Source organism: Pseudochaenichthys georgianus, chromosome 3 (assembly GCF_902827115.2).
Source record: "Pseudochaenichthys georgianus chromosome 3, fPseGeo1.2, whole genome shotgun sequence".
In the NCBI taxonomy this organism is placed as follows: domain Eukaryota; kingdom Metazoa; phylum Chordata; class Actinopteri; order Perciformes; family Channichthyidae; genus Pseudochaenichthys; species Pseudochaenichthys georgianus.
This window is the reverse complement of record NC_047505.1, coordinates 46,713,734-46,737,466: the sequence shown is the minus strand read 5'-3', so window position 1 is coordinate 46,737,466 and position 23,733 is coordinate 46,713,734. Positions and strand designations below refer to the sequence as shown.

The window sequence follows — 23,733 nt, the reverse complement described above, 5'->3', positions numbered from 1 at the left end:
CAAAAGAGCAAGACTGCAATTAGCCATGGCTCGCCGCCAGCTCGGTAAAAATCTGCCAAATTGTTTCTCTTCAGAAAGTTGAGCAGTTGTGGTCTTCCTTTCCTCTACTTTTAAAATGTAGGCCTGTCACTGTGCTATCGTATAATTAGGAAGACCAGCAGTAGCAGAGAGCCGGCTGTAAGGCTTAAAGCCGAGGCATTGTGGTGGTGTGCAGAGCTCTACAGACGCAGGGTATAATTTATGTATGCGTTTCCTCCTTTGTTTCCGGAGCATGGACATGACTTGGTCCTCTCCTGGGCCGCAGCATTATCTGTCAGGCAACTCTCCTGACACCTATCTACAGTTGCAAGAAAAAGTATGTGAACCCTTTGGAATGACCTGGATTTCTGCATAAGTTGGTCATAAAATGTGTTCTGATCTTCGTCTAAGTCACAACAATAGACAAACACAGTCTGCTTAAACTAATACCACACACACAATTATATGTGTTGATGTTTTTATTGAACACACCATGTAAACATTCACAGTGCAGGGTGGAACAAGTGTGTGAACCCCTAGGCTAAAGACTTCTTCAAGAGCTACTTGGAGTCAGGAGTCAGCCAACCTGGAGTCCATCAATGAGACGAGATTGGAGGTGTTGGTTAAAGCTGCCCTGCCCTATAAAAAATACACCACTTTTGAATTTGCTATTCTGAAGAAGCATTGCCAGATGTGAACCATGCCTCGCACAAAAGAGCTCTCAGAAGACCTACCATTAAGAAGTGTTGACTTGCATAAAGCTGGAAAGGGTTATAAAAGTATCTCTGGAAGCCTTGATGGTCATCAGTCCACGGTAAGACAAGTTGTCTATAAATGGAGAAAGTTCAGCACTGTTGCTACTCTCCCTAGGAGTGGCCGTCCTGTAAAGATGACTGCAAGAGCACAGCGCAGAATGCTCAATGAGGTGAAGAAGAATCCTCGAGTGTCAGCGAGAGACTTAAAGAAATCTCTGGCACATGCTAACATCTCTGTTGACGAATCTACGATACGCAAAACACTGAACAAGAATGGAGTTCATGGGAGGACACCGCGGAGGAAGCCACTGCTGTCCAGAAGAAACATTGCTGCACGTTTGAAGTTTGCAAAAGAGCACCTGGATGTTCCACAGCACGACTGGCAAAGTATTCTGTGGACAGATGAAACCAAAGCTGAGTTGTTTGGAAGGAACACACAACGCTATGTGGAGAATCCAAAGGGTTCACTTTCTCTTGCAACTGTATGTTGTACTGTTCAACAGAGCAAATATTCCCGTCCTGCTGTTTCACTTCTCCCTCCATTTCACCTTTCCTTGTTTTTCCCCCTTTTCTTCTGCAGCTCATTATCCTCGAAGACTACGCGGACCCTTTCGATGCCGAGCAGGCTGGTGGCACTCAGACCAGCACGGAGAAAGTGACGACCACGGAGAATGACGGCTACATGGAGCCATACGAGGCCCAGAAGATGATGGCAGGTAGGTTTTCAGTTCTCTTAGATCTCCAGCTGCTTCCGTCACCTTGTGCCTTTGATGCTTTCATACTGTAAATCACAGTGGAGCATTCATTAGTATGCAGTGAGATTTGAGCACATGTCCCCAACATGGGAATATATAAAGAGGCTCAGGTGGCCTAATGCAGGATTACATGACAGGTGCAGCAGAGCATAAATGACCCGCATGTGGTGAAAGTTGTCAAAACATTTCCAGAAGCCAGAATGACTTTGTCCCTAGAAACCATACAAGCCGGAAAGTGTATTTAAATACACACTTCAGAGGTCCAATGAAGAGAGAACTTTTTTTGTTTTTTAATATGCTTTCCCCCCCGCTGATCTGTTTGCATGTTGAGACAGCTACATGCTGGGATTTCCAGGAAGGCCCAACAATAGCTGGGTGCTAACATAAGAATTTCAGCCGAGCCACATTCCCCACACGGCTTTGTCACAGCGCACATTCATTCTGTGGCAAAGTTAGCACAGCGATGACAAAGAACAAAGAATGTGCAGGAAGAAAAAGAGGAGAAATGATGAAAAATATAGAGAGAACAGAACATGCTGCTTTTCCTCTCCCTAAAAAGCATTCGTACCCAGGAAAGGAATGTTTGTGTGACTGTCAAACCTCAAGTGGATGTTTGTGGATGACACGGAGATATCAACACCTATACCTCGATACACCGATACACTCATATCACCTACAATGGGTACCACGTAGCCTCCTGCACATACTGTACTCTTACACACACACGCACGCACGCACGCGCACACACACTCTCTCCCATAAAGGCAGGACATGAATGTCTCTGTCCCTCTTCAGCAATTTTCATTTAATAGGCCTCCAGACAATCTCTTGTTTTCATCTGTCTTACTGGTTTGACCTCTGGCCCAGTCATTGCCTCAGCAGAGTAAAAAAAAACCTCAAGATTTATCGCTTCTCTCGGAGGTTGAGGAAGCTATAGAGAAAAGCACACTCTGAACAAGGCTTTTGTTCTATCACTTTGAATCTTGAACTGATTCCAGGTTTTTTGTGTTTTTTAAGTTCAACTTGATATAGTTTTACACATGGCAAGCTAAACTATGCTGGCAGCAGTTGTCTGTTTGATCTGATGAAGTCTTCACTTGGGTTCCTGTTGTTGCTTCCGTCTTTAAAACCTGAAGCGGTGTTGTTGTCACGCTGGATGCTTTTATCTATCATATCTATTGATTGCCATTTTTAGTTTTTCATGTCTGCTCTTTTGACTGAGCTGGCAGGGCGTTGTTTTAAATAGAGCCGTTGGATTTATTTGGCTCTATCCTGTCATCCTTTTCATTTTCATAATGATCCATGGATTAATTTAATAGATTGCTGATTTCACAAGCACTAAATAATACATGAAATTCCAACATGCTGGCACAAAGGTAGGAATGCCATTACTTGAAGAGGGTATAATTTCACAATGTTTGATATACTCACCTGCAGGGCATTATGGGAAATGTCCACATAATAAATCAAATGTCTGAAAGAACGTCAGACAGGCCATATTGATGACTGTGGGTTTGAATGTTCTGTAATATGAATCATGCATATAACCATATATACATAATAATGGTAGTTGAAAATCTAAAAGTATAATCATGGTTAACTGCGCCTAAACCAAAATGCTATGTTTCTCTGGCTCCCGGTAGCATATGAAGTGTTGCTGATTTTTACTCAACATTTCTGTATCCAAGCACTGCTTTTTTTCAGCAACACCTGGCTCCAGATTCACAAAGTTTCCCACAGTTACACACCACCACCCATGTAAATGTAAAGATTAAGTGCCCAAGGATGTACAGTGTTTCCCACAGATCTGAAATATACTTGGGCGGGTGGTGGCGGGGGGGGGCCAGCATGTTTTTTAACAACATGTTTATTTATTGACTTTTCATTGCTGTATAATCATTTTGCGCAAAGATGGCACTGTTTGTCAGAGCACTTCATCCTTCTGGGATTTCATGAAGAACAGCTCCAACGCCTGTGTGTATGGGAACGCCTCTGGTGCTGGTCCATTAACTGCCAGTGTTTCCCACAGATCTGAAATATACTTGGGGGGTGGTGGGGGGGGGGTTGAGGTGACATGCAACAACATTAACATTAAACTTTCTGTTGGTCGCTTGTTAGCAGACCCTTCACGCGATGGCAGACCCTTCACGCGATGGCAGAGCGAACAGGTACAGGCAGGGCCCATAATGATAGCCCTATAGTTTAAATCTACTACCCACACATGAACATATGGAAATGGGTTACTATTTAAAAAAATAAATGTATTTAAATGTATTTAGGAACCTATCCATGTGATTTTTAGTGGGGGTCGACCTCAAATCCTCTAGGGGGGTCCAGGGGCATGCCCCCCCCCCGGTAAGATTTTTTATTTTATTTTGGAGTTAAATGCATCAATCTGGTGCACTTTGAGGGGAAAATAAAGAGACTAGATCTATGGAAACACCTATATTAAACAGAACTGTATACATTTCAATAATCATAAAATATTGGCCATAACCAATAACATACCATTTCCAATATGAAAAAAAACACTGAAACTTGTTGTTGGTTCATTTATAGTTGTGAGTGTGTCTGTGCTCCTGAATCAGCGTCTCCTGTCTCCCTCCTCTCCCCCTGCTCCTCTTTGAGGCAGCAGCAAAGACTAGTTTTCTCTCAACAAGTTTTAAAAGTGTATCTTACCTTTTTTCACCTAGTTAACTTTTTATTTATTTATTCATGCATATTTTACTAATCACATTACATTTCATTTAGCTGACGCTTTTATCCAAAGTGACTTATAATGACCGATTACAGGGACATTCTCCCTGGAGTAACTAAGGGCTAAGTGCCTTACTCAAGGGCACACTAGTGGTGGTGTTCCTGGCGGGATTTGAACTCACAGCCTTCCGATCTTCAGCCCACCTCACTATCCATTAGACCAATCACTACCCTCTCAAATCGAAATATGTGTTTTCCATACATTTGAGACCCACTGAGAACTTAGACTAAGTTAACTATCTAAACACTCAGAGAGTCCTTTACCTCACCTGAGCTGAGGTTATCCCGAGCTTGAATGACACACAGAGACCAATCAAGGGCTTTGATTTATGATCTGTATGACGGTGGCCATGTCGGCAGGCCACATCATGTAGACAGCCAGTCACCCTGTGTGAGGCAGGCCACTTAACAGGCCAGAAGGAGGCGAGATCAGAGCAAGGGAGCGAGGGATCATTGTCCACAAGTGAATCGATCGCAGATGGCGTCGTGGTCACGGACGAATAAAAAAAAAAATTATAAAAAAAAAAAAAACCTAAATGGGTCGCGAAATATACTTGGGCGGCCGTTAATATACCTGGGCGGCCCGCCCAAGTATAGTCTATGTGTGGGAAACCCTGATGTATAATCTCCAGTGGGAAGGTCATTTATTGTTTCCACACACATTACAAATACACACATGCATAAATCCGTTACGGATTAAGTCTGAATACAGATATGTACAGATACATGCATTTGAGAGGTGTCAGAGCCGAGAGACTGCTAGGTTGTTTGGCTCTATAGAGAGCAGTTGGGGGTTCAGTGCCTTGCTCAAGGACATATTGTCAGTGCCAATAAGGCTAAGTGTCTGGCACCTTTCCCCCCAGTCCAGACTCCATACCGGCTACCTTTCGGTTCCTAAGCCAAGTCCCTACAGACTCAGCTCCTGCCGCCCCCAAATAAGGGTCAGGCAATACATCAATGTAATATCCGAACCGCGATATGAGTCTAGATATCACCTTCGGATATTCTAGATCGTATCATTGCATACGTTTCTTTTTACGGGATATGCAGGCTGCATTACAGTTAAGTGATGTACTAAAATTACGGACTGTCCCATCTTTTTCAATTTATATCCACATCTAGAATGTACAGTATCTTTGCAATATTGATATCAATGTATTTAGTTATAAATATTGTTACGTTTTCTCTCCCTATCTCCCTTCACTCCAATCTCCAATATTTGTTGGTATACTCACAGTGAATAAAAGTAATTGCTGCATCTTCCTCTCTGGCGGCGTATTGGTCAGGCAACACAAACTGCACTCTCAGACCTTAGTAGGTGAAAAAGGGTAGAAAGAATCCTTGGGCTGCTGCACTGAAGTAAATAAATGACCAAACCGCTCATGTGAAGTAAGAGGCGTTCATGTCTCTCTCTTTCTCATTCTGTCACTGTTGCTCTCTCTCATCTATTTCTCTTTCCCTTCCCAGGCACTTTGGTTCTCAATGACAACCTGCAATGTTGGCAATACCTGCATTTCCCTCTTCTCAGACTGTGGGTTGCAGATAACCGTTTCTCTTCCAGCCTTCCTCTTCTCACAACTTTCTTTCACAGATGGGTGTAGATGGACACAAAAGCCCCAAACATGCCAACACAAGACACGTTTTTATTTATGGCTGTCGGAGCAAGTTTTTAATTTACCACCAGCCAATTTCATATCATCTATAAAACGCTAAGTCTAACTCCTCATAAAAAGGCCTGTCTGAACGTGTAAAATTCAAAGGTGTGTAACCCATTATGTCTCGTAAAAAGTGTTTCGAATTAATTCTAACAAGTAGCCTGAAGATAAACCGCCTGACGTTTTTAGTTTGTCTTCACAGACGACCTTTACGTTTCAAGTTTCAATACAAGCTTTACTTTGAGCTGCTGTCGGTCTGGATCTCACACACAGTCACTCAGTTACACAAAAACACACTCCGATCAATCTCAGTAATTGAATACTCCTACTATACATTATCATTTCCTACATACAGTAAGAGGCCCCACGTATATCCTTGTTAATCTTACATATTATCTAGGGAACTGCCTTGTTTATAGCTCATATTTCTCATGCAGAAGCCTTTGCATGTCTTAACCCTTTGGAAGTGGACGCCTCAGATTAGCATCTTTAGTGTTGAGTAATCACTTGTGGTTTTTGCCCTGCACTTACCAGAGATCAGGGGGTGTCAGCAGGTACTCTGCAAAGTAACACTGTGACTAAAGCTGTACCATGAATGCTTAAAAATAAGTCTTCATTACCATCTCATTTACATTTCAGAATCAGAATCACACACATACGAGGAATTTGACTTGATGTCATGGCGCATACATAAAATATAAAACAAGAAATCTAATGTAAAACAAAAAATCTTTAAGGACACCGTAATAAAATAAAGCAGTAATTTACATGGAAATGCTATGAATGAATTATAGGATATGAAACGAGACATATGTTCAGTAAGCAGTATGAACATTGTGTGCATTAATGTAATGCATATAGAGTGTACGTTGTGTCAGTGGGGGGGCCGGGCCTTGTTTAATTAAGAGGCCGGTAGCGGAGGGGAAGAAACTGTTCAGGTGGCGAGAGGTTTTGGTCCTGATGGAGCGCAGCCTCCTGCCAGAGGGGAGGGGGGTGAACAGTTTGTGTCCAGAGTGGGAGGGGTCGGCCACTGGCCTGGCCGCTTGAGGACGATTAAGGACGCTTAGACGGGGCTACCCGCTGCAGTGGAAATGTGCCAATCTTCCCTACCCGCCTCAGGGTCCTGGAGGCGTGCAGGTCGTGGAGGCATGGCAGATTACAGCCGAAAAAGTGGGAATTCTGCTTGTAAAAACATAACGTTTCATGTGTTAAGTTGCAGTGAGTGAGTATGGATTAGAGCCTCTATATTTTCATGCTATTACTGCAATGGCTTTCCATAAATATGTTGAATACAGAGACCTTTCTTCCAAACCTAAAGGTTAATGAGCTCAATTCAATTCGTACATGATGCGTGATTAGCAAGTATGAGGTCAGCCTGAACTCATATGCTGATTAAAAAAGGCTTTTGTTTTCTCAGTCCTCTGCTCTGTTGCATTTAGCTTTTTATGAACCATCACTCGATTGATTATTATGCTTTACAATGTGCTCTCATCTCAAATTATATACAAGCTACAGGAAGGCCATTCATTTTATATGGAGAACAAAAAGCTTGTAGCGCTATAATCTCCACTCCCCATAAACGTCCAATCAGATGTCGGCGTGTCCTATTTTTTTCCCTGCTGATTTGATTCCATTCACTGAAGGGTGAATCCTTAAGGGACATCCCCACAGTCTTTCAAAGCTACTGATCCTATATCACTCTATTGTCCACTAGAGAGGACATTTCAAGGCACAGTGTTGTTTAGTTACACCTGCGTTTGTTCCATGTTCCTCCATCCTTTTTTCTCCACAACTTGAATTTGAAAGCGTACAGACTAGAGCTGAAAGGATCAGTTTAGCTTCTAATCGTTGAGTTGATCGACTGACAAAAAATGGCAGCAATTTTCACGTATTGGCTGCAAAAAAATATCTAATGATTACTATTTTCTTTGAGGTAATAAAAAGGAGTATCCAACTATCCATACTTTTTACAACAGGGTTATTATGCTCAGAACCTAAAAAGGTATCAATAACCGATACCCAGCCCTATTGCAGTCTGTATGTTTTTGTATATTTAGACGTTAGACATTTTAAGGTGTCATGTTTGGCACTGTAAATATGTTTTGGCCATTAGTTGATGTTCGCAGACTGAACATTTATTGTTGAATTGAAAGAAATCATCATCAGATCATTCATAAATGCACCAAGCATTGAGACTCCGCCCACAGTGGATTAAAAACAAAATGACCGATTAACAGTGTGCCATTGTTTTCAAGCAACTGGTGTTACTAGTGGAAGTACAATTCAGTTGAAACCGGATGTGTTACTTATTTCACAAATACAATTATAGTTCCTTCATTACACACACTATTCACACCTTCAACACACAAACACACAAATAGACCACATAGTGGGAGGTGTGGCATGTAAGGCCTGAGGGCGGAAAGTGCCACAGCCGTTTACATAACAGAGTGCAATCCTGTGTGTTTGAATGTGTGTGTTTGCTGGCACACAAACCGTTGTGGATGTGTGGGTGACTTTGTATGTGTGTGAGCTGAAATTGCAAATGATAATTCATCTGTGTGTGTGTGTGTGTGTGTGTGTGTGTGTGTGTGTGTGTGTGTGTGTGTGTGTGTGTGTGTGTGTGTGTGTGTGTGTGTGTGTGTGTGTGTGTGTGTGTGTGTGTGTGTGTGTGTGTGTGTGTGTGTGTGTGTGTGTGTGTGTGTGTGTGTGTGTGTGTGTGTGTGTGTGTGTGTGTGTGTGTGTGTGTGTGTGTGTGTGTGTGGTGTGTGTGTGTGTGTGTGTGTGTGTGTGTGTGTGTGTGTGTGTGTGTGTGTGTGTGTGTGTGTGTGTGTGTGTGTGTGTGTGTGTGTGTGTGTGTGTGTGTGTGTGTGTGTGTGTGTGTGTGTGTGTGTGTGTGTGTGTGTGACATGTCTCCCGCTCCCAAGAGCCATCCTTAGTGAGGTTGAGCCGGCTGATTTATGGGTCTGTTGGAGGGGCATGTCACGACTTCCTTAACCTGAAAAGCCAGCCCCACCCCCGCTAAGCTACTCCGCTCTGGCCCCAGCTCCACCTGCAGTAATGTGTGAAGACATGTGCACAGCCACTCCGTCTTCACAACGTTTCCTGCGTGTGTGTTTCCTGAGTGCCTCGAATGTTTGTCATGTCTACACGCGTCAGCTACTGCATGTATCCTTGTTAGTGTGTCGAACGTGTGTGTGAGGACCTTTTCCCCCCCTCATAGTCAGATGGTCTTCTGGCATGTTGAGTTATTGTACTGAAGAAGTATATGTTGCATGTAGGGCTGGGCGATATGGCCTATGAATAGAATCATATCGAAATGTTGCGGTATTAACGGTATATCGCAATATTTTATAATCCCTTTCCTTCCCTTTCACACCAGTATGATGATTGTTATACTAAGATATCTGGGGATATTCATGATGCCTAACCCCTGCCCTGCTGTGTATAAGATAACATGAAAAGGGATGATAAAATATTGGATACACTTTTATTGACCCCAGAAATTCAGTGGTCATACAGCAGAAGAGAGAAAACCACACAGGCTAGAGCAGGTAAGAGTACACATATACAGTAGATAATAAGGACAATACATAAACAATGGTGAGTAACAATATACATTACAAATGATAACTATTATATGTATCAAATATAATAACCATTTTAATAACACACTAATTTCACACAAGCACATCATTTTCTTATTGTATATTTTTTTCCCACAAATAAATACTCACAGATGTATTCAAGATACACACACACACACAGACAGACAGACAGACAGACAGACAGACAGACAGACAGACAGACAGACAGACAGACAGACAGACAGACAGACAGACAGACAGACAGACAGACAGACAGACAGACAGACAGACAGACAGACAGACAGACAGACAGACAGACAGACAGACAGACAGACAGACAGACACCTCTTCATTCAGCTGTCAGCATGGCCATTCGTTGCATACCTCAACACAAGCAGCGAAACTAAATCACAAGCAAAGCTGTCGGAAGAAAAAGCTCAAATTGACTTTGAATGTGACTTTATCTCCTCTGCTTTGCGTGTCTTTGAGTTCATGGCTTGTTGTAGCTGTTGAGACTTGTTGCACTGACATGTACAAGAAGGGGTTGGGCTAGTAATGCACTCTGCGTCAAGGCATTTCTCCATGAGCACACTCTCGTCACCCTTCCCCGTCAGACGACCATGTGAGAGATTTCCCACAGTGCAGAGGAGGCCTGTTGTGCAAACATCTTGTATGATTGAGCCCCCACGAACACGACCGCCGAGTCTTCAAGCCATAGCCACAATGCTGCATCGAGTGTGATGATGTCTGTGAATGTGCGTGGGGGAATTAGACAGAAACAACGCCTCTGGTGCGAAATACTTTACGTCAGTGGTGAATTTATTACAACCGGTGTCAAAGTTGTAACTTCAATTTGTCCTCATCCCGTCTCTCAGGTCATTTAGCGTCAGGAGAGTTGAACTGGGGGGAAAAGCTTGATGTTTTCCATAATGCATTTCTCTCCCTCTTTCTGTCTGAGACATGTGCTGGGAAATGTCTCCGGGCACTGGCACCACGTGTTGCACTCCGAATGATGTGCTGCGTAGCATCCAGTGCCAAGGAGATGAGTCATTAGCAATGGAGTTGATTATTTAATTACTCATGATAGATCAAGTTTTATTTATATAGCACATTTATAAACGGTTTTTGGTCGAGCCAAAGTGCTGTACGTAAAATAAAAATAGCCTACAGTAGAGACACTTTACAGCAAATACAACAGCACAGATTGTTCAGAATATCAGTATGAGAAAAACGACACCCTCTGTCCTTAGACCCTCACATCGTACAAGGAAACACTTCCAGAGAAAACCCACAGTTTAAGGGGAAATGGGAGAAACCTCAGGGAGAGCAACAGAGGAGGGATCCCTCTCCCAGGACGGACAGACGTGCAATAGATGCCGTGTGTAAATCGAAGAGATAATACATTTTACAGCATATAGACCGGATGTTAGGAAATGCATGTGTCTGTAACAAGAAGATGAATCCACGAGGATGTCGGCTACAATCCTGTGGAAGCCATCAGGGAGGCAGCATGACAAGACCCAAGGCAGGACCGCAGAGACAGGTTCAGCCACGACCCGAAGTCCACGACTTAATCCAGAACTCGGGATAGAGGATCCAAGACACAGGACTACAGCAAGAGGATCAGCCTCGACTCCGGTTTGAGGGCGTGGTGCTGAGCCCCCTGTTGGATCCAAAGTGTAGATGCCAGGAATATTACCAGTTTGGCGAAATCCTGAGTGGGTGAGAGAACAAGTCCAGAGGCGTTTTCTGAAAGAGGGATGACGAAGGGAAAGGAAAAGTTGTAACAAGACAGAAAGAGAGTGGAAAGCAGAACCACACCGCCAAGACAAAAAGAGAAAAGTATAGAGAGCAACCTAGAGGCAGAGCGAGTGGGAACACATGCATGTTTCAGCACCCGTGTGTGAGTTTATGGGGACATTTTAGGAGAACAGAATGGAGGCATGGTGTGCTGAATGGTTTCCATCTCCTCCTCACTCACTCACCCCCGGCGACAGCAGGTACAAGTTGGCGGCACATTTCTTGGCCTCTAACCCTGCTTTTACTGCCCAGAGCGGTGACTGGAGGCCCATCCGGAGCATGCACCGACAGTGGCACTTCTCAAAGGTTTTTTTCTTCTTCTATAGTCTGTGCTATTAGTGTAGGGGTTTTGGTTTACATTGTCGTAAGTAAAACATATTGCTGCAGTTATCCTCTCATCTGAGATTTAGCTCACGTCGAACATGGTGATTGCTTAAGATGGATCTCAGCAGCACATTTATGCATTACCCCAGCTGATTATGGACAGCTATACATAAGCATAGACTGCAAGGCCAGTAGCTGAAACCGGGACAGGGAGGTGAATAATTAACACCCTGCTCTCTTCTCTCATGGCTCACAACTGTTGATATGTATATTAGGGCCATGCAAACTCGCCGCTGCTCTTTGTACCAGCTTAACTTATTTAAAACTTTAATTTTTAATGCCAGCTTTTATTTATTGTCATATAATAATAATAATACGTTTTATTTCGAGGCGCCTTTCAGGACACCCAAGGTCGCCTTACAGTGCATTTAAAAGTTAAAACGGCTAAAACAAAAACGGAACACAAATTATTCGAACCGACAAGGCAATACAGCAGCATAAATAAAACAGGCAAGACAAGAGTGACGGAGTGAGAGGAGGATCTGTGATAGCAGGTTGAATGTGTTTTAGAGTAAGTAGACCAGTCCATAATATGTACAGACAATACCTTTATGTGGTTTCTTTTATAATGTCAATTAAAGACAGTGGTTGACCATAATATTTCCCTGATTATATCACAGCATAATGAACAACATCAACTAACAACATCAGTACGATGCAATGAAACAATAGAGCACATCAAGTGTTTATTTTATCGCACAAAAAGTATGAAAAGTTTCCATGTAGGAGCCACTTTGTTTAAAGGGCGATAAGGGCAATGCCACAGAGCATCTGAATGGCTATACTGCATCCTCCAAACAAAATACCTTGACATCAAAACCCTAAAATCGCATCTTGAAAAAAACTGCGACTTTATTATCAAGGCAGCTAAAAGTGGGATGTTTATTTATATTTTGGGCTATATTCATGATTTACAGATGCATTTAGTTTACTCATTTAAGGAAAGGTCCCCAAAAGAAGAACTGTAATTACATTTTGGCTCTGCTGCAGGGCTTGCTAAGTTCAGGCCACAGCCACAACTGTGCAGCATTTATTTGTTTAATGGTGACCTAAGACACCTTGCAACCTACTGTTTGATATGTGTCCTAGTCTCCTTGTACCGTACTTTTCGGACTATAAAAGCGCATCTGCATATAAGCCGCAGCAGCTAAATTGTTCGTCTGTCTTGCTCTCGTTCTGTCTCTCGGTTCCACTTTTACTTTGGCGCGCTAACTATGGCGCTACCTGTCTCACTCTTTTCCGGCCTCCAGCAGGAAAAGCTGGAGGCCGCTTAAAGGTGGCGGGCGCGGACCGGTCATAGAGCCCATAGGGTTAAAGGTGGTTAATTTTACCTGTAAAATCCATAGATCTAGGAGGTTCCCTAGTGGCCGTTAGCTGTACAAAAAAAATGGGGGAAAAAGTCGCGGTTTATAGTCCAAAAAGTACGGTAGTTAAAAACATGGCTCCCCGTTCACAACAACACGCCTGCAATCATCTTGTCTTCTTAAGATGTTCTATTCTCTACTGTGTGTTCACTTATTTAACAGAAAACAGTCCGCTGTTCCACCTCGCTCCCCAGTCGTTGCGTCTACGCCGTGTTGCCAGATTTAGTCAGAAGCGAGATACCCACTTGTCACATCTACATGATCCCATGAGAGATGACTGACAGTTATTACGCTCTGATCTGACATGGCACGGTACGGGATGCGAAACCAAGGCTCCACAGTGCCAGAGCTGGAGTCAGGTGCTTTCTGTTTTGGCTTGCCGCTTTTGTTGAACTCATATTTTTGTAATGTTTCAAAATGCTCTTGTCAACAAAATGCAGAGTGTAATAAAAAGCAGAGCTGGAGGAAAAGCAGGTAATGAGATCCCCGTGGAGTGAAGCACAACTTCAAACTGGAGCTCAATTTAGCTTCAAGAAAAGTTAGAAATCTCTCTAAAAACATTATTTATATCAAGCTGTTAGATGTGATAGCGTTTCACTCTACTGTTCATAGAGGTTTAGCCTGATACACACGTTTACTGTTGGTCCTGTTAAAACAAATATTAACCTAGCTTGCTTGCTACATAGCTTTAACATAACACACACTTTGTAAATGAGCACAGTTTTCCTGCTCTCCTTGGTTTGAACCGGTGACTCAGCAGAACATCTCACCTCATTAACTGTTGTTGTGGGAGGAACTGAAAACCAGTCATGACATTTTTTAGAGCCATGTGGGGACTACTATGTATTCTACTCCAAAGAACAGAGGTGATTTCGATGTGAAGCAGAGTGGCCAGAACACGTTGCTCTCACTGAGCTCTGTAACTGTGTTCTGTTGCGGGGAAAAAATCCTGTCTAAACTGACGGTTGTTTCCATGACTTTGACTCTGACAGGGTTATGGCTGCGTGTGTTTGTGTCACCGGCCTGCTGGGTAATGGCCAGCGGCCTCTGTGGCGTGTAGGGTCATCTGGCAAAGCTGAAGAGCGTAACGAAGAGGAGGTGGGAGGAGAGGGGAAGAGCAGGGAGACTGGCGACTTATTGATGAAAAGAGAAATCTCCAGCTCCAGTCTGATACCCTCCTCCTCCTCCCCCTCGCTTAGTGATGAACGCTGCCCTGCACAGTAGCTCAGACTTCACACACAGCTTTGTGCATGGATTTATTGCTAGACAGCTGTTAATAGAGCTCACATTTCCTCACATGGGTGATCTGGTTGGAGCACAGCACTACTTTTGCTGTGTATGCCGTCTTAAATAAACTAAGACATCTTGCACAATTATGCTCACTAAATGAGAGGGGGAACATGTAGCCTGAAACTTACTCAAATGTATTTATTTGGTTGCATCACTTTTGATCAAAATATGATCACATGTTCACCCAACACAGCACGAGTACAATGTTTTGAACAGCTGGTTTCTAGTGTCAAGCACATTTCCAAAGTGCATTCTCGATACAAACACGATTACAACTACTAAATGCTTTCTCCAATGCCGACACTGAACTTACATTTGGTGCTTAAACCGGCCAAATGGAAAAGAGAGCATTGTTTTTGAGTTTATAAATTGTAGAAAGCTGTGCTACCGCTCAGCGTGGACCATGATTAAACAGAGACCTCAGGAGCAGCAGTTGCTATAATTGCTCGTTTGACCGCAGTTAGCCAACCTTTATAAGAAGGGGTATGCATTTCTACAACAAACTAGCAGAGACACACACATGAGCACACACACACACACACACACACACACACACACGGAACAGAAAGACAAGACTGGCTGAGGAGTTGCTGTCTCCTGGCAAGCGCATTCTCCCGGCCCCTGATCTCCTGCTGTGCCAGGCTGTGCCAAGCCAAGGATGGATAGGATGGCAGACCCACTATCCATCCGTTACAGCTGAAGAATGGGCCGGGGGGGGGGGGGGTGCAATGTGGGTTAGGGAGGGGGGGTTTGGGGGGGTACTAGGCAGCCTCTCAGGCGCAGGTTGGAGGTCCTGAAGTCATTCATTTTAAAAAGTAAGATTAATGACACCATTAATCCGTGTCTGGGCCACTGCAGAGGAGGACGAGGCAGAATTCATACCCGCTGCTGGCTAACTGAGCGCCTGCAGCACACACACATGAGGTCTGTGTATGCACACACACAAATACAGATACATGCATACACAGAGTTATGCACAGAGACACACTTATGCCATTTGATATGTCAAGTATCCTTCCGGTCTGAAGTTGTTGTTGTTGAACTAAAGGCTGCAGCTTGTGTCTTTGTTCGGGCAGTTACTTGATGGAGGTGATTGGTCGGATTTGACTGGCTGCTGAGACAGAGATAGCATGACAGACTTGGTGAATACGTAATATAGACAGGGAGGTGGCTGGCACCAATCTAATTGCAAGTTTTTTTTAACGGTGCTTACAGTCAAGCTGGAGTGGAAATCTGGCCTGTTGACACTCTCATGCGACAGAGCTTTTAGGTGTGAGTGAATGCGAGTGGGCGGTTACCACTCTGCAGCTGTTGAAGGACACGACAGGAACAGATGGGCACACACGTAAAAAAGGAGACGGGAACACCAGATAGACACTCACACGGACACAAAAGCACAATTCACTGAAACCAAAACATATCGGAGTGTGCTGGGCTGTGTGGGAGTAGAAGGCACAATCATGCTTCATGAAATAAGTTTACCAAGTCTAAGCAATGTTGGACGCACAGGCAATGGCAGGATTTATTAGGCTGAACATCAGAAAACTGTACTTTATTTTGTATAAACGTTAATAAAATAAAAGCAGGGGCAACATTGCATCTAGCTGTACAAACTATGATGGTTGTAGTCCAGGTTCAGAGCCATTGTGGGAGTTTATAACCTCTCTGTTTGGGACACGTTCATCTGCAGTCTGAGTGCATCAGGATCAATACCCCTCGATTCACCTTGTGCTTCTGTTGTTTGACGAGGCTTTTCAATCATAACCCACGACTCATATCCCTTACTCTCACAAGAGCCTGTCTTGGACTCTTTGTGTGTCTGTGTGTGTGTGCGCTTATGAAAGAGAGATGAAATGAAAAAAATAGAGGAGAGGAAGAAACTTAAGGGCAAATTCTCAAAGAATGAATTGTGGCTGCTGATAAAACCATGAATTGCACATCATTTTCTGCCTCTCTCAAGATCTGATTTAGGAAAGACATGGCGCTTATTTATTCAATTCAATTCATTACATTCATTATAGCGCTTTTCCAGAGCTCAAAGCGCTTAGATACGCATTACACACATATCAGACATGTAACGGTCATGTACCACAATACCCACAGGAGCAAATTCAGGTGAAGTGTCTCGCCCAAGGACACAGCGGTCGGACGCAGTGGCGGCGGGGACGGGTTTCAAACTGGTGTTCCCCAACGGCCCCTTGATCTGATGATCAACGCACAGCCCACTGCGCCACTCCGCCCCGTATATTACAGCACAAACATGCGCATTCAGTTTTGCAGCCGAGTAAAATGTGCACTTTTATTTTGTGTCTGATGGCAGTCATGTGAAAAAGTACTGATGCAGAGGCAGAGAGAAACATACAAATGTTTTGTTAGCTGCCGGTCCCGTTTGATTCGGTAAAGAGGCTTTCATCCAAACTTCAGGCAAGGAATTTAAATGTGACAGAGAAAACGCATTTGGCATGTCAGTTTTTCAGCCCCTACAATTCTCGGAAGACATAGAAGAAATAATTTCACTCTAACTGCATGTCGCTGTTAAGGCAGAGCCTTGTGAATTGGACTGTTTTGGATTGGCTTTTGCTATGAGGCTCATTTTCATAGAAAGTGGCCAATGATGTGCCAAACATGCAAATTACCTCATTTAAAAAGGTGCAAATAGCAGGAGCCGTGAAATGCTGTCTGTGTGTGCTTAGTGGGTCGCACAAGCCTCTTTTACTGAATCAGGGCTTTCACTTGTTTACATGCAAGAAACCAGGGAACACATGGTAATCAGAGAGTATGCTTACATAGCACTTAAATATACCGGTTACTGTCAATCTGTGGATACCCGTTACCTTCACATGTTCCCCCATGTGGTTTTATTATATTAACTAGGAGTTAAATGCTTCCTGTCTATCAGTAGCTCAAACAATCTTCCTTTAAAGGTGGGGTAGGTACATTTGAGAAACCGGCTCGAGATCGCTAGAATTTGAAAATACACAACCGGAGAAAATCTGCCACTTCCTCACAGAGCCCCTCCTCCAACACACACGAACGCGCACATGACCAATGAGGGCACGAGATAAGTTTGTGCCCCGATGGAAGGCTGACAGGCAGGTAGGCCAATTTTTCTATGGATTTGTTGTCAAAGCACTTCAGATATTCATTGCTATCGGGATGTTAAGAGCATTCCATGGAATATAACAAAAAGTGTATCTCGAGCCGGTTTCTGAAACTTACCTACCCCACCTTTAACTTCAAGTGGCTGTTCACTGTGTCATGTACAAGATGTACTACCCCAATGGCTTTCTATTTTGTTGAGTGAAACATGGTGCACCTGTTGGGGTGTGTGTGTGTAAGGGTTTGTAAGAAGGTGCCTACTAGTGTTGCTTAGTCATGGTACCTCAGATTGGGCATCGTAAAACAATACAGAACATTTCAACATTTCTCCTCGATATGACATTTTGTTAAATATGTTAATTGATAACAGTTTGAAAATGACAGATTTGTTGTTGTTGACATTTGCAGGCAAAATATATTGCTACCATTTCGATGCACGCTTCACTATTGATATGTTGCCTTAACCTCGGCTGGTAGGTGGAGCAGCATGTAACTACTGTCGCAGTGAGAGTAATGAAGGGGGGAAGCCTGTTGACACACGGTTTGTTTGAGATCCAACTCAGTGCAGAGATGAAGCCGTCATCTTAAGCTTGTCTGTATTTTCTTTCTTTTTCTCTCGTCCATCACATTGTGTTTTGTTCTCTTTCCCCCGCTTCCTACTCTTTGTCTTTTCCCTTATCTTCCTGGCCCATATCCTTTTATCTGCTTACTTCTTCTTGTCCCCATCTATTTTATATACATTGAATTGTCTTTCCCCTCACTGCTTGCATCCTTCTCTCCGTCTAGCCAGGAGGCAATAGTCTGGGACATTCCTGTTTTCTCCGTGATAGACTATGAACTAAGCCCTTTCTATAAGAGCCTTGTTGTCTTGTAAAAACAACCCTGGGGTCTTTCTTTCTCTCTGGGAGCCAATTTATTTGTGACATTTATTCAGGAGTGACCTTCTCTGGGTCCGTCTTCCAGAAACACTGAGCGTTATCTTTCCTCGCAGGGTAATCCAACCGTTATTGAAGCTCGATATATGCTCGTCTATATACATCTCAATGCTGCAATGAACACACGTGTGTCTTGTATCAATAAATGCTTTATCACCCAATGTCATTTTCAAACTTCCCTCCCTCCTCACAGTTATAAAGGAATGTCGTGCTCACACTTGAGTCGACTAATTAATTAAAATAATAAACTTGCACCATAAAGGCACAGGGGAGATTATAACCTTATCAGAGCATGTCAAGTGTTTGTTCCAAGACTCAAGATCCAATTAGCCAGATGGATGGTTCCAGCACAACACACTCTCCCTTCCAAGTGGCGCATTTCAAGCCTGGTCAGGAGCCAATCAAAACGCATCTTTGGATGTTTTCACTGCCAAAATACTGGCATGTCAAATCGTAAGCTTGACGAATGACCTGCGTATTTGATTAGTCGAGCACTTAAGAGAGGCCTTGAGAGTCTTTTGCAATAATCAATGTTGTTTCGAGGAATACAAAAACGGCTATTCTTCACTTAAGCAATCTGTGACCTTTTCTCCTCATTACATATTCCATCAAGAGGACAATTACTCATTGGAAAGGCTGATATGTTTCCTTGCAGACAAAATACAGATGTGTATACTTTAAATGTGGCTACTTCTGTCTCTTTCTCTCTCCAGCCCTTCTGTCTTTGTTTGCACCACATCTTATCCATCACAAAGTGCGAGCGCCAGTGCGATGAGGTGAGGCGCTCGGCCTGCCTAGGGCCCGGCTGTTGGGTTTGGGTTATAATGGTTTGGTGCAGCCTGTTAATTTGATACGCTGTGTGGCTGAGCAGCCTCATTAGGGACAGCAGAGCACAGAGGGATATTAGGCTTTCCATCACCACCAGGATACCACTGGCAAGAGCAAAATGGGATTGAGGCAAGGGGATGGAAGAGAAAGACAGGTCATTTGGAGAGGAGGATGAAAATGAAGTAGAAGACACTATAGATCTGTCGGCAGCAGAGCAGCATGGGTCAGTGGAGAGGGGAATGAGGACAGAGAGGAAGAGAGCACCAGGAAACCATAACAAGTAGACCAGCAATAGGCATATCCACTTTAAAAAAAAAACTAATGTCGCAACAGGATTTAGAAAAACGTGTCCATGCTTTTATCTTCAGTAGACTCGACTACTGCGATAGTGTCTTCACAGGGCTCACTAAAAAATCTATCAGAAAGCTGCAGCTGATCCAGAACGCTGCTGCTCGAGTCCTCACTGACACTAGAAAAGTGGATCACATGACTCCGGTTCTGAGATCATTACACTGGCTTCCAGTCTGCCAAAGAATTGATTTTAAAATACTACTGCTAGTTTTTAAATCTCTAAATGGCTTTAGGACCGAGGTATATAGACGACCTCCTGCATAACTATGAAGCATCCAGGAGTCTCAGGTCCTCTGGGTCGGGTCTGCTCTCTGTTCCGAGAATAACCACTAAACATGGAAAAGCAGCTTTTAGTTATTATGCCCCGACAATCTGGAACAAATTGCCCAAATCGTGCATGTCCGCCGAAACACTTCCTATTTTTAAATCCCGACTAAAAACGCACCTATTTGGCGCTGCTTTTAATTGAGCTGCCCATACTCACACAGCAGTATGCCTTTTTAGTCATGTGTTCTGTACCTGCTGTGTTTATTTATTTTATTTCATTACCTTTGCTTATTATGCCTGTTTTTAAATGCCTTTTTAATAATATATTTGTTCTTAAATGTCTTTTGCTTTTAATCTGTAAAGCACTTTGAATCGCCACGTGCTGAAAAGTGCTATATAAATAAAATTGCCTTGCCTCGCCGTGCCACTTTAAATTGGCATGAATCTTTTGATATGAAAGTCAAAGACTATAGTCATTGCCGTCATTTATCCATTAATGTTTTTATTTTCAACTGGGTCGCCGGTACAGAGAAGAGCTGTTGGACATTGAGATTTTGTGACAGCACAGGAAAAAGCACAGGAACACAATCACTCGACCAGAATGAATACAGAGCTGGAAGAAGAAAGAAAAACAAATAATGGCACAGAGGGAGCAAAGAAGCAGAGAAGGAGATGAGAGGTTCGTTTCCATTCGCACTTTGCATTTTCTCGCCTGCTGTGTGCATCGGTGTGGTCCCACTCTAGCACTGAGGGACATTAGATGCAGCGTAGGGCCTGAGTGAATTATTAATGTAAAGATCTGCTTCTCCACTGAATCCAATAAGTTGCTTATGATTTGAATGTCAGGAAGATTGGTGGCCTGGATAAGGGGAACTCTTGGATCACGTGGCGCCATGACTTCTCCTCCCCTGGTAATTGACTTGTGGACAGTATATTGACTATCTGGTGATGGTGATTAAGGGTGTCTGGGTCCCCGGACCTCACAGCAAGCCTATCCTGGTTAACCTTTGTCCAGAGCTCAGGCCGAACGGTTAACCTCCAGCTCAGGGATCTGGAAGTACTGATCGCTGTACTGATGTGGAACAGTGGATGCCGAGGGCTGCCTGGGGTGTCTTTCTACATCCTGTTGACTCTTGTTCTGGCTTCTTCGGTCCCTCACACGTTCTGTCTGTAAGCTGCTTTCACACGAAATCTAGTCTAATTGGCTGATTGGGAAAAAAGAGACACCTCTTAAGCCCTAGTTTGATATATTCTTGCACACAAACTTTGTTGCTGCTTGAGGGGTTTCTTTCCTCTCTTAAGTCCCCCTCTGTATTGGCCATTTCTTATTTTCATTTCTATTTCCCCCTTTGTGTATTTCCCCTAGATGATATTTTCTTAAGACATTTGTTTCCCAATGAAACTGTCTTGTACATGTTCTGTCTCCATGTTAATTGCACAGTTTATGTTTGGAAGTTGCACGCTCATGTCACTGGTAATTATTGATGTACCAATAAAGTGAAGATGTAACAAAGGATGATGTTGAAAGCAGATTCCTTTATAGAGCAATGGTGTTGTGAACACATCCAAACCAGCTAAGGTGTGAACGAGCAATCCAATGCCAAGATCTACCAGAGCCTAGGAAGATTTATTACACCTGTTTGAATGATGCAATCTTACCACGCCCTCTGTTATTCACATAACACTTGATCGAAGTCCACTGAGTCCCGAACACATATATCACATTCACATGGAATCATACAATATTTTTGTATCAAAATCTTTGCACATCTTGTGTGTCAAGGATGAGTCATGACTGGAATGACCTAGTGGATGGTCTAAAGTTTGAGCACAGAGGGAGAAGGTGAGAGATAGGAAAATAGATCAACCGAATATGGGGGAAAATCTGAAGAATGTGTGATTTTCAGTGGAGTGTGACTGAGAGAAATCCAGCAGTAAGGCGACCTCTGTTCATGTGGGACTTCAGGGGATCAAGCACAGGCAGTCTGACCTGCGCCTGTGGTGAACAGTTTGACTTTGTGATTGCAGCAGTATTGATTTTTACAGGGATAGACAACCAAGATGGACAGTCACATGTTTTTCTGTTGGTGTATACGTGTGTGTGTCCACCAGGATTTATTTGTTAAGAAGCCTGGTTTGTCATACGAGTTGTTTGGTCACCATTCTGTGAAAAAGCAGGGAAAGTTGTTTTTCAGCCACAATTTTAAGTCCAACGTAATGTTGCCTACATTTGACGAGTGTGAATCACATACTTTCAAGTTTAGAGTGTTTTTGATATTGCAACACTACAAAACAAAAAGACATGCCGTACTTCCTAACGCTCTCAAACTATTTGATTGTACCACTGATTAAAACGAGTGTTCAATCGTTACTAATCTTTGACTTAAGAAAATTGTAGTTGGAAATTCCATGTCCCAGTCAAATTACTAAGCTTTTATTTATTACACATGGTCTCATACCACACATGAATGTCTTTTCCTGGGAGATCAGTAGCCGTTATTATTTCAACGTTAGCCCTTGTTACACTGCTCATCAGTGTTGGCTTAAAAGTGAATTATCAAGCTTACTTTTGGCTTATTTTCAAAAGAACAAAATTGACTGAACATTTTCAACTCAAGGCCCACTTACTTGTTTTGTTAGAGCTGAATTTGAAAGCTTTGGAAATATCTAGTTAGTGGACCTTGAGAAGTCGACCTCATAGTTATTTGACTGCTTTTTTTTAAACTGCCACCGCAAGAAAATTATAAATCTTCCCAAAGAAAAATAGGATTAAGAACAAGAAATGAGGTTAAACCACAACACACTGTAGCGACTCCAAATGACAGTTTAATTATTTTTGTATCAATATGGACAGTCACTGGTAGATGTTGAATCTTTATTTTAAATTCATACAGTTACTCCAGGCCACATTACACGGCTTTGGGAGTGCACCACTGGGCAGTTAAGAGTAAGAAACCCTGGGTACTTCATCCTAAACCTTTTGCACATTTATTTTACACCCAGATTATGAATGCGTCTCAATCAGACATTCAAAGATTATACCAAGTAACGGCCTTCCTCTGTAAGTCTGTGTAATCTGCTGTTTGGATGTGAGTGACATCAGTCTGACATTGGACAAATATGTGTCCTTGTTTAACTAGCCAGACATGTCATCTATGCTCTGACTCAGCTAGCCGCTGAGCAAGCAAGGCTGAACACGCACACACACACGCACACACGCACGCACGCACACACACACACACACACACACACACACTCACTCCCTCACAGTGGCATATAATAACTCCCAACAGTTCTTTGAGCCTTCTTGCTGTGCGTCACTGATACGCGCTGCGGAGTAATCAGATCAACACAAGCACAGAAGACCTGAGTTACATAAATAATTCCATTTGTTTGTGTTCTCATAAATGCTAATACCTTCTCTAATCTGTCGCACTGGACCGCTTCTAGAAGATGTGTCATGTACATAAATCTGAGCGGTTGCAATCTGTTTAGTCTACTGCTCCCATTTGGGTTCAGTGTTTAAACTTTATCTCATCATGAACTAAAGCATCTTATTGTCTGAAACAGGCTTGATGATGTTGTAATTTCATGACTGCTATTTAAACATTTACATGCTGTCCACCTATTAAGATATTGTTGTTGGCTTCCTGCTTTGTAATCAGAGCCTCACGGCCCGTCCACACAGCGGCGTGCGTTGACGCTTGCCGGTGGGCGTGTCTGAAACTCGACCAACAACCAATCACATGAATCTCCCGCCCCTGACACACAAGCAGCGGTTTGATTGGCTAGAGCTTGTACTGGCATATGAGTCGATTGGCTGACGCTTCTGCCGAGGCGTCAAAAGTTGAACATTGCTCAACTTTTGCAGCGAGCCACGCCAGCTAC

General features: G+C 43.2%; 1 protein-coding gene across 4 annotated transcripts in view; it reads left to right on the top strand.

The window, feature by feature from the left end:
* Positions 1–23,733, top strand: part of LOC117440560 (SH2 domain-containing adapter protein F-like) — a 109,179-nt gene that overhangs the window by 20,110 nt on the left and 65,336 nt on the right. For all 4 annotated transcript variants that reach the window (XM_034076798.2, XM_034076803.2, XM_034076818.1 and 1 more), the window contains exon 2: positions 1,354–1,489. In XM_034076798.2, coding sequence (XP_033932689.1) covers positions 1,354–1,489 — 136 coding nt within the window. The remainder of the gene's footprint in view (positions 1–1,353; positions 1,490–23,733) is intronic.